The sequence below is a fragment of the Corticium candelabrum genome, chromosome 1 (genome assembly GCF_963422355.1).
Source record: "Corticium candelabrum chromosome 1, ooCorCand1.1, whole genome shotgun sequence".
In the NCBI taxonomy this organism is placed as follows: domain Eukaryota; kingdom Metazoa; phylum Porifera; class Homoscleromorpha; order Homosclerophorida; family Plakinidae; genus Corticium; species Corticium candelabrum.
The window spans coordinates 2,729,818-2,742,317 of record NC_085085.1 but is presented as its reverse complement, the minus strand read 5'-3'; the positions used below and the strand labels follow the sequence as shown (position 1 = coordinate 2,742,317).

Here is a 12,500-nt window from a genome sequence, read left to right as displayed (position 1 = left end):
TCATAGCCTAATTCGATTTCGTAAAGAGCTCGTTAATTAATGTAATTGCGTTTGATACATGTAGCGAAGAGAAAGCCCTCCGCGCCGGGCGATTTTTTTTGGGACGAGGTTTGGGAACTTCGCCGCTGCAGCGAATGCGCTTTGGTGTACGAGGCTACCGGCGCGCTAATTGCTTCTTGGTAGTGAAATGGACATGTTGCAACCGCGTTTTTGACATAAACGAACTGCTGTCTTTTTGCGCATCTTTCGAGCAGTAACTTGCACCGTTTATTGAAAGGGGGCCTCAGTTCTGAGTGTCGTTCGCTGAACGTTGCTCTCTCGGAACAAATGGACTTCAAATATATTGGACTCCAGGTAAGGTGATTTTTAATTACTATGTTTGGCGTTTAAATAAAAAATTGCAGTATTCTTGAAATATTTTTTGGGTGCGCGCATCTGCTACGCACATTACTAATTAACTGGATTAAATTGTGCGTCAATATTTAAATACATTGTGGCGTGCACTGCATACATCAAATTGTGTACTATTTATTGCAAATATATTTCATGTGTCCAATTAAATAATATGCAATTAATTAATTACCAATACAATTAGAACAGTGCAAAGTACTCAGACAATTTAATTCTATTTCACAACTACTTCTACAAAAGTTTTATTAACAGATAAACACTACACAATTAAAATGACAGCATATGATATGTGTGCATACACAATATTTATTAATTAAGCATTATCTAGTTGGTATAAACACGTACATGAAATAATCTATAGACACTTCAATACTCATTACAAATCAGATCATTTAATGCAAACCACATAATGATTACTAATGCATAGAATCATTGTAGATGGATGACGACGACATATTCATAACTCTGCAGGTTGTCACGCAGCTACAGTATTATTGAGGTAATGTATGTTTAGAGGTAGCATTGGTTTTAATTAAATTAAGTTAATTAATTTAAGTTCAGTTACTTAAGTTGATGGTATCAGTCATTGCGTTGTTGACACTTATAGGTATACGTTGTATATGCCTTTTGCCAACTGGTATTGTATAGATGGTTGGTGACGTGAATGACACTTATATAATTAGTATACTGGTGTGTGTTGTGTGTGTGTGTGTGTGTGTGTGTGTGTGTGTGTGTGTGTGTGTGTGTGTGTGTGTGTGTGTGTGTGTGTGTGTGTGTATTTGAACAGCAAATATTTGTATATATATACATATACATACATATATATATATATATATATATATATATGTATGTATGTTAGAGGTAATAAGAAATAATTGTATTATGCCTCTTTGTGAAGTGATGAAATATTTTGACATTAACTAACACAGGTACGATCCAAGAGAGATGACATCTGTCTTTTTTGATGATTTAACTATGTGTCCTTACGATTTTTGTTTTTGCTTGTTTTGGTTTTTGTTTGTTGGGGTGAAATGTTTAAACCACTGTATCTGCACATTGCTTCTGCACTCTCATAAAGAACATTCTCTTTTTATGAGTTTCCAGATCATTCAAAATTTAGTACACTTTTGAGCTAGTTAGTAACTTGATTCCGTATTCCAAAACTTAATTGTCTGTACTGGCAAAAGCAACAAGTAGACAACTCAAGAGAGTCACTTGGACAAGGCAAATAGTAGCATGGGACAGCACGTGCAGTATGATCGAGTCAACTTTCTCATTACTATCAATGGAACTAGAAATGGTTGCCAATTCTTGAGCAACATTTCTGCTGTATGTTGCTGAAAAAATCACCAAGATATCTATTATACTGCAAATAATAATTCACTTGTTTATAAAACCAAGATAATTCAGTCTGAGAATCAACAAAATCATTCTCTTGACTTCATGGCCAGCACAAAACCCTACTTTAAATTATGTTTGTCCGTCCTATTGTCTACGGTTTGTTTGCCTGTCTGTTTGTCTTTTGTTTGTCTGTCTGTCTGTCTGTCTGTCTGTCTGTCTGTCTGTCTTTCATATATTTTCATAAATGAATGCTATTACAACTAAAACTATTTAGAATGTTCAAGAGACCCAATAGGGTCAATACACATCACAAACTAATGTACGCAAAACTGAGTATGATAGTTCTTTACATTACTGGAGCTCGTAGATAAAAGGTGTGATAGTTGTTTGTCTGTCTGTCTGTCTGTCTGTCTGTCTGTCTGTTTCTGTCTGCCTGTCTCTGTCTGTCTGTCTCTGTCTGTCTGTTTGTCAACACATAGGTTTTTATAAATCATCACTATAACTTACACCAATACTAATTACATGTCTGTGTCTGTCTGTCTATCTGTCTGCCTGTCTGTCTGATTCAGATAGATTATTTGATTTTGACATTCAAGGCCAAGTACATTAGTCAATCTATGACTTTGTTGTTTACAAGGACTGGTTTGCTTTCACAAATTCCTAGGAAATGTGCAAGTAGAGTCTATATGAGAATACAGTATCGGTCTGTCTGTTTGTCTGTTTGTCTGTCAATGATAGTATATTTCAAACATGATCACTATTACAGGCTAGGTAAAGTAGCTATGGTAATCTTTAAAAATTAGTTCAATAGGTCCTATAGGGCCATTATACCTATCAATCTAATGTACATAAAACTGAGTTACAAAATCATCAATGTCATTATGATTAGTGGAAGTTAAAATGGAAATCTTCTTGGCGATTGTGTTAGCGTTGCACTGCTGCAATGTTGTTGAGAAGCGTTTCCGCCAAAAGCACATAAACTCCTTGCAGTTGTTCTTGCCTGAATCGTCTGTTGCCCTCTGTGACAGTTTCTGCAAGTATATTTGTTGGCTTCTTTGCCCCAACGACCAAAGTGTTCCATGACAAGGGGAGCAAACCTCAATGATGGTGTTCCAGGAAGTTTGAGTTGACTGTATTTTATTTTTTCCTATGTCTGTCTGTCTGTCTGTCTGTCTGTCTGTCTATCTGTCTGTCTGTCTGTCTGTCTGTCTGTCCTCAGAAAGTTGGCCTCAGAAATCTTTCAAGATTTTCAACTAATCATGGTGATTTAGATAGATTATTTGACTTTGACATTCAAGGCCAAGTCCATTAGTTAATCTATGACTTTGTTGTTTGCAAGGACTGGTTTGCTTTTACAAATTCCTAGCATATGTAAAAGTAGAGTCTATTTGGGAATAAATTATTTGTCTGTCCCTCTGTCCGTTTGTCTGTCTGTCTGTCCGTCTGTCTGTCTGTCTGTCTGTCCAATACATATATTTGAAACATGAATCTAGCAACATACAATATGTAACTACGAGTCAAATTATACAGAATCACCTAGAGACTACAGATATCAACAACTGAACCAACTGAGAACTAAAAATTACATTTTCTAACTACTAAAGAACCCAAAGAGGGCCCAGTTATTACAACACTGACTGTCTGTCTGTCTGTCTGTCTGTCTGTCTGTCTGTCTGTCTGTCAAATAACATTTATTTCAAACATATACATCTATAATACAATGCTAGCAAGGTAACTATGTAGAGTTCCGCAACTATGAGAGTTGACTAGGACTGCATTTAGAAAACAAACAAACATATAACACTTAAAATAGAACAATGCAGACTATCCGGAGCCAACTTAGCGGCTGAAAAACTGGCTAGGCAATCTACTCGAATACGGTACAGTCAATGTCACTTTTGACAGCTGAGATTTTTCTCATTATTACCTTGGCATTGCGCTTTTGAAGTTGAGTTGAGAACCTCTTTCTCCAGATGTCTAGAAACTCAGCAGCATTAGGTTGACCGAGTTCATCACGTGACTTCTTGGCTAGCCTTTCCAGGAAGTTTTTCCCATGTCACCCATCATCCGTCTGTTTGTCTGTCTGTCTGTCTGTCTGTCTGTCTGTCTGTTTGTTTGTTTGCCTGTCTGTACATGTACTGCTAAGTATGGTAAACTATCTATCAAATTATATAGGAATAAATGTGCTCAAAGTATTTACTCAATTATGTTGTAATGAAAGTGTTAGATGCAAGATGAATGTATATACATTTACTGGTGGGTACTTTGTTCAGTTGTTGAGTACAGCAGATGCATAAGCTGGGTAGGTACTGTCAACACTTTAGTAGATACTTTGATCACGTTTATTCCCATATGATTTAGTAGATCTTATATCATACTTAATTAGCAATACAGACAAACAAACAGACGGACAGACAGACAAACAGACAGACAGACAGATACTTTATTCTCATATAGACTCTACTTGTACATTTGCTAGGAATTTGTAAAAGCAAACCAGTCCTTGCAAACAACAAAGTCATAGATTAACTAATGGACTTTGCCTTGAATGTCAAAATCAAATAATCTATCTAAATCACCATGATTAGGTGACAGCTTTGAAAGTTTTCTGAGGATAACTTCAGCATTGCATCTTTGTAGAATTGTCGAAAACCTTTTTCTCCAATATGACACGAACATGGACCAGGAGGCATTAAAATTGGCTTCTGGATTTACTGACTGTTGTGACAAATGCTGCAAAAAATTCTCTGCCTTTGTGCCCCACCTCCCAAAATATTCTATCATAAGAGGAACACATCTTGATACATATCCTCCTGAAACAAGCTCTTCTGAATATTTTTTCATTTCTTTTCTTCTTATGTCGTGGTAGCAAGACCATTTTCCTCGCTAGCCCTCTTCATAATGTCCTGACAGACAGACAGACAGACAGAAAGACAGACAGACAGGCAAACAGACAGTAGACAATAGCACTGACAACAGAATTTAAAGTAGGGCTTTGTACTGGCCATGCAGTCGAGAGAATTATTTTGTTGATTCCCAGACTGACTGATCTTGGTTCTATAAAAGGGTGAATTATTAATTATTTGCAGTATAATAGAAATCTTGGTGACTTTTCTCAGCAACATATCGCAGAAATGTTGCTCAAGAATTGGCAACCATTTCTAGTTCCATTGTTAGTAATGAGACAACTGACTCGATCATACTGCACATGCTGTCCCAGGCTACTAGCGACATCCCTCCATTAAAGCTTTACTGCTACGTTCACAGTTTTGCCTTGTCCAAGTGACTCTCTTGAGTTGTCTACTTGTTGCCTTTGCCAGTACAGACAATTAAGTTTTGCAATACGGAATCAAGTTACTAACTAGCTCAAAAGTGTGCTAAATTTTGAATGATCTGGAAACTCCTAAAAAGAGAATGTTCTTTACGAGAGTACAGAAGCAATGTACAGATACAGTGGTTTAAACTTTTACCCCAACAAACAAAAACCAAAACAAGCAAAAACAAAATCGTAAGGACACATAATTAAATCATCAAAAAAGACAGATGTCATTTCTCCTGGCTTGTATATGTGTTAGTAATATTTCATCACTTCACAAAGAGGCATATACAATTATTTCTTATTACCTCTAACCCTACGGTCCGTACTATGCCATACATCCGGACTGCCACGTACAAGACGCTTAGCTAAAAGAGCAAGTGCTATAACATGTACGCATGGTGTACGTCCATATGTTCATGCCACAAGCAATTTCAGATATAAGCGTCACGTTGTCGACCGCTACAAATAAACCACGCCCTACACTGGAAGAATTACTGCCTCCTGGCCGGCAGAAGTTGCTGACAACACTAGAGTGTAAGACGTATGGCTATAGCTCAGGATGACAATATATACTCGCGCCTTTTTGTTAATATACGTAGACTAATTGCCTTGCCTTGAGTACCACCTTACTAAGTTTTCGATGGCGCTCGGTAGATGTTTCCTACACACGGAAAGTGTTCCAGACGACACAAAAATTCTAATTATTAGAATGACACCTCAATTCTTTTCATGTCTGTTTCGCTAATTTGACTTATCAGAATTACTAATTGGAAACGTTTCTACAAGATCCAATGCGATTGTGGTTGCCGGCAGCGGAACTTAATTGGTGAGGTGCTACAATGTTGTCAACAGAAACATTGGTTGTAGGTAAACGGCAGGAAGAGATATTCCTCTAGTATAGCGTTGAATGGAAGTGAAGAGGCAGCCGCTGCACATATACTTGGTGATAGTTTTGAAATGTTAACAAAAACGTTACTGAAAACAAAAAGAAAAGTACCAAACAACTCACTAATAAATGAGAGGTTTGCGACTTGAACCACCTGTGTGCTTGATAGGTGTTTGCTACACCTCGAAAGTGCAATATGTGGTGTAAATTCTAGTTACTAGATTGGCGCGTCAATTGTTTCCTACCTGTTCGCTCATTGGACTTATCGTGTAGACACAGAAACGTTAGTTCCCAGATTGTTGTGATTGTCTTCGTGAGAAAGAGCTAACTTGTTGTCAAGACAAACAAACAATACGACAGGAATAGAAAATCCCCTATTTCTAATTAATTAGAGGGCAGAGGCATGCAGCCTTTGTACAGATGCCTGCTGATAGTTGTAAACGTAGTCATCAATGGCAAACATCCACAAAGTTAGACATCTTTAATCTCATTGCTAGATTAGAAGGAAGGTTACATGAATAGATTTGGTGAATGTCTCACAATTTTGATGGGATGGGCTTACACTAGCATTTCGCTGTAATCTGTACGGTACGGTAGTGATCGTGTCTAAACACCAATAACATCCACAGCGTTTGTCTAGCGTCTTAATTAGTTGCTCCCCCCAGCTGCAGGAAGTCATCTGTATATAAAAGGAATCGCGATTCAAAGAGACATTCATATACTTGTTTCGAGTCTTGGACTATCTGCTGTACATGAGAATGAAGACACTGCGTGTACAATTATTGCTCTCACTCGTGTTCATACTGTCTACTTCAAGCTATGCTACAAAGTTGGACCTCGGACTTACGAAGCACCTCTGCGAGAACGACCCGCCATACGAACTGAAATCATTGTGCAGGTCTAAGTTTGGTGTCACGTGTCCATCTGAAGTCAAGTTAGGAGACTGGGAATACACTCTGATCGATGTCAACAGCTCGGTCAATAGTACCGAGGCCATTTATTGCCCCGGAGAACAATTGCTGAAGTACGAAAGACGAACTAATCTTTTCTCTGTTCCTTCCGAATGTCGTTCAGGCGTGCGCATCGGTGCAGAACAACAGTACCGATGTAGGTTAAGTAAAGTAATCGTTTTGTTGTTATTTATTAATTAAATATTCTTTCTTATACGTGTACACCTCTAAACGTAACGTATTGTAATGTTGTAGGTCCACCTTCTCTACCAGAAAAGGCCATTCTTCTAGGACGCATATTTGGCAGTTTCGGCTCACCTTCAGCCAATACTCTACACGTGCAACCTCCTGCAGCTGCTGCGACAGAAGACGTGCCGTCGTCACATAGAAGACGGAAACGACACGTCGGGTGCCAAAATCTCATCGACCTCGCCATTCTCATCGATTCTTCTGTCAGCATTTCGAGGACTAACTTTTCCAAAGCCCTCGACGATTTGGCCTCACTGATAAGATACACTTGCAATGACTTCACGTGTGATAGTGGTCCGCGGGTTAACTTGGCTCTGGTGACGTTCGGGTCTACAAGTTCTACAATCTTTAACTTTGCCTACTCGAAAAATTACCATGGCAGCCTTAATAGCATGGTAAGCAGCATCTACAGAGCAAGATACTTAGGCGGAGGCACTCAAATGGCGACGGCTCTAAACTACGTCAATAACTACATTTTTACTTCCTACAGAGGTATGAGAGAATGCAGTGAAAGAAGGCTCATTGTACTAACTGACGGTCTTATTCCCGATCGGGCAAACGTCCGAGCAGCGACTGCAAGCTTGCACAACAATAAGAAGGTGGACGTTTACGCTTTTGGCATTGACTGGGTATCCAAAACTGGACTGCGAGATCTTGTGCGCCTTAGCTCCGAGACCAGCAACAACATTCTGCCTTACTTATCCTACCCGAGTTATCTTGCCTTTACATCGGCAGTTGAATATATTGCGAACTTAAATAATTACTATGGCACAACCTGCCGTCATTCTGCTCTCAAGAAATGATCGAGCAGTGAACAATGAGTGACTGTACTAGTAGCTGTTGGTAGCTACAGTCGTATGATTTTGTCTGTCGTTCTTGGTTTGAAAATCGCAATTTGTTGCTGTGCGTGTTGTAATCAAACAAGATTCAGGTTATAAAAATCAACTTTTGCGTGGACTACACCTATATCCATTATATATTCTAGCCAGACCCTTCCCTTTTTGCTGTTGCGGCCGTCCGCAAGTAAAAAGAGGGAGGGATTGGAAACGCCCTTGCACGCACGCACACACACACACACACACACACACACACACTGACACACACACACACACACCCACTGACACACACACACACACACACACACGCACGCACACACACACACACACACACACACACACACACAGACACACACAGACACACACAGACACAGACAGACACACAGACACAGACACAGACACAGACACAGACACAGACACAGACACACACAGACACAGACACAGACACACACACACACACACACACACACACACACACACACACACACACACACACACACACCACACACACACTCCAATCACAAGCACTGGCACACAATCTTGACTTTTGCTTAATTAATCAATACTCCACCTGTACATATAAACAGTAACTACACATATCACTACAGATTCAAGTCAATCAAATTCATGCAAGCAGAGTTTATGTCCGAAATTGCTCATTCAATCCAAAATTGTCACAAAACTAAACTCACACAACACATGTCAATCAATTGCCTAACCAAAACAGCCCCACGCTAACCTCTCAGTCTTCACCCGTCGAATCATAAGCCACATCACTCTGATCAGGATCATCAGGAACAACATAGATTTGCTCCTCAATTGCTTCCGTCTTCACATCACTGCCATCTATAGGACGACTCTTCGCCACCAAATCGACTGTCGTCTCGTAGTAGAAGTTGCATGTTGACCTCACTGGCTGTTTGTTTGACTGCAGTGACGTCGATTTTCTCATACAATGTCTCATCACCCCGAGACTCTTGAGAAGTAGGATTGTCAGTGGTGAAACGTACTGGGAAGGTACCGGGCGAGTATGAATGAGGGCGATCCTTCTGGTCTTGAGTAGTGGGGTCCTCGTTGTTTTGACGTAGAGGTGAGGGACTCGGGAGTACGAGAGAGAACGATCGCGTGGGACTGGAGAAGCAGGAGGAGTGACGAAAAATGTCCTCTTCTGTACCGTTGTCGGTTTGATATGAGTTAAATTAATTTATGGACAGACAGATAAAAAGACAGACAACTAGACAAATGGACAGACAAACAGCAAGACAGACAGGCAAACGGAAAGACAACCAGATGGAAAGACAACCAGACAGACAGACAGACAGCAAAACAAACATTGCAACTGTGGCAGAGAACTGGATGCTGATGGTTACCATCTCCTCACTTGTAATCTTGGTGGATGTCCTGTGTAGGCCGGAACACAATAATCATGTGGCAGAGTAGTGTCAGTGTCTCAGGGACTTGAAACTGCATCACAAAAAAGAACCTAAGAATCAATATACAGACATTGAAGACAGACCAGACATCATAGTATATGATTCAGGAATAGGTGCCAATGTCGAACTCGATTTATCTCTGGCACACCCATTTAGTAGCGACACAGTTGTAAGAGCATCGAGAGAGAACAGATTTGCAGCTGCAAAAAGAGAGGAGACAAAAAATAAATAAATATTCAAATCAACAGCATCCATGTTGATGCAAAGCTACCTTCATTCCATTGATTATTGAACATTTTGGTTGTTGGGGAGAGAAGGCAGACAAATATTTGAAGCAGTTGATGGAGAAAGGGACTATCAATATGCCTTCAGAAGTCCAATTCCAATGTAATATTGAGAAAACTTAAGAAGAATTGCAGAGGGAAATGAACAATTGGACAGCAATGAAAGAGACATTCAGAACATCATTCAGTAGAGGTTTAGTAGTATTCGATTTGTATGTCTCTGTAGATGGACATTTAGCTTAGCAGTTTTACCTACAGTGTTCTTGTAAAATTTTGCATTTGTGTTCAATAGTGAAAGAAAACAGACAGACAGACAGACAGACAGACTGAAAGACAGACAGATGGAAAAACAAACAGTCAGACAAACAGAAAGACAAACAAACAATAATAGACAGATAGCTAGCCAGCCAGCCAGCCAGCCAGCCAGCCAGCCAGCCAGCCAGCCAGCCAGCCAGCCAGCCAGCCAGCCAACCAGCCATCCAGCTAGCCATCCTGCTAGCCAGCCAGCTAGCCAGCCAGCAGCCAGCCAAGCAGCAGCCAGCCAGCCAAACAAACAGACAGACAAACATACAAACTGACTAACAGGTAGACAAACAAACTAATAAACAGACAGACAGACAGACAGACAGAAGTGTAATGTTCAAGTTATATCAAAGAAACTATAAGCATGTTGTGCAGTGGGTCTGAGAGGCCTGACTCTCTCAGCACCCAATTTTCCTCATTAGTCTTACTTATATATAACTGTTTAGTTTGCTGTAATGCTAGCTTTCAATGAACATTAGTCTAGTTGCATAACTGTAGTTCTTTTGCAGAATTGTATCATAGTTTGATGTAAGAAATGAAAGACAGACAGACAGACAGACAGACAGACAGACATACAAACATACAACAGGCTAACAGATAGACAGACAAACAAATAGAGGTACATACATACATATATACATACACAGAGCTCAAAATAACGACCCGACATCGGACAATGTTCAATCAATATCGCTATTTGTCTGGGCACCTGAATCTATGCTCAGACATTTTAGTCCGGCATCAATCTGAACTGTAGCCAAGGAATCTTGCCAATGTAAGCCTAGAACAAGCTAGAGCAAACTGTGGAGCATGTAACTTTTATCGTGTACAGGTACAAGGCAGTATCCTATGCCTGCTGCATCACAGGTGCATGAAAGTAAGACGATTAAGTCTTTAGGTGTTTTACAATAATAAATAGCTGGTGTTACCATTTTAGGTGTTCTGTTAATTAATTAACATGTGGTTGGGTTGAATTCATTTTTCTGGCAGTTGTTGCAAGTCTTGAATATGTCTAGGTAAGGCAGCTATATCCCATCCTTGGGCCAGCCATCCGGTGAGTGTAGTCCTGCAACTAGGCGACTGCTCATCTCCTATGCAATTATAGCAGGCTTTACCTCTTGGCCTAGAGTTTCACATACTAATGATAGGTGCCATGGGCTATCACAAATCGTTTAGGTTAGCTTCTTAACTTGTCTTTCGTTTTCTGATGGCTGCGTTTGAGTTCCTGATGACTGATTTACGTTCCTTCAGAGTGGACAACGTTGCAGCATCAATTCTGCCGGAAGAAGCACCGTCTGGTTACCTAGTAGTAATGGTGAAAGGATGAGAATTGCCTCTTTTGGTCAGCAAGCGCTTTCGCATTTGGAGAACAAAACCAACATAAAATTTATATGGAAACACAGAGTATTGTGATGATCAGTTTCTAGGTGTTTGTGTTCATTGCATTATATAATAGTATAGTCATGTATGCAAACAGTGAAAGAGTGCCAAGGTGTTATTAAAATTAATTCCAGTTACATGAAACAAAATTGCTATCCCAGTAAGGCAGTGGGCTTTATGCCCCAAATGGCACCTACTAATCTGGTTGCTGGGGCTCAAAGAAGTACATGTAGTGTACATGTGCCTGATAATGCATCATGAAGTACACAGAGCAGTGACAACAGCTCTTTTTGTTTATGACGTTCAGCGGGACTGTCGAATGACGAGAGTGGGTACGAGTCGCGACTTTGTTAGATACGGGGAACGGATTATCCGGGTGTGTACTGCATGTGACTTCCAGTTCTCCTCTGATGCGTTCGTCTAACTGCACGTGACATTATTTCGGACAGCGCAATATCCGGGAGTGGTATATGATTCGTCTAACTGCACGCGACTTTATTTCATTCAACCGGACAGCGCAATATCCGGGAGTGCTATATGATTGCAAGTGTATACGCAACATTTTTATTCACTGCAATCATTCATGGCCAACATCACCTATGATACCATCAAACGCATTTTTAGATACTTTCTGCTATAATCTCTACCTATAGAGGCGACCTGTCTCTCCTCCACTTTTGTGTTCTAATGGCTCTATGACAAACGTGTGTGTCAACTGCGGCGCTATGAAGTGGAAAGGAGAAGCACCTGGCATGTGTTGTCCCCCCGGGCGAAGCCGGGCATTGGAGCTTGTATATTTATATATGTTAGAAGTAATAAGAAATAATTGTATTATGCCTCTGCGAGGTGATGAAATATTTTGACATTAACTAACACATGTACAATCCAAGAGAGATGGCATCTGTCTTTTTTGATGATTTAACTATGTGTCGTTACGATTTTTGTTTTGCTTGTTTTGGTTTGTTTGTGAGGGTGAAAAGTTTAAACTACTGTATCTGTACATTGCTTCTGCACTCTCGTAAAGAACATTCTCTTTTTACAAGTTTCCAGATCATTCAAAATTTAGTACACTTTTGAGCTAGTTAGTAACTTGATTCCGTATTCCAAA

General features: G+C 40.0%; 1 protein-coding gene across 1 annotated transcript; it reads left to right on the top strand.

Moving 5' to 3' along the window:
* The first annotated feature begins 6,671 nt into the window (after positions 1–6,671).
* Positions 6,672–8,097, top strand: LOC134187936 (uncharacterized). The gene is made up of 2 exons (XM_062656114.1): positions 6,672–7,064; positions 7,163–8,097. Exons 1-2 carry the CDS (start codon positions 6,710–6,712, stop codon positions 7,957–7,959), a joined length of 1,152 nt encoding a protein of 383 aa, XP_062512098.1. The 5' UTR covers positions 6,672–6,709; the 3' UTR covers positions 7,960–8,097.
* The last annotated feature ends 4,403 nt before the right edge of the window (positions 8,098–12,500 follow it).

Coding starts and splice junctions, on each gene's coding strand:
- LOC134187936 (XM_062656114.1), top strand. CDS start 6,710: ATGAGAATGAAGACACTGCGTGTACAATTATTGCTCTCACTCGTGTTC. Junction 7,065..7,162: donor TGCAGAACAACAGTACCGAT/GTAGGTTAAGTA, acceptor GTAATGTTGTAG/GTCCACCTTCTCTACCAGAA.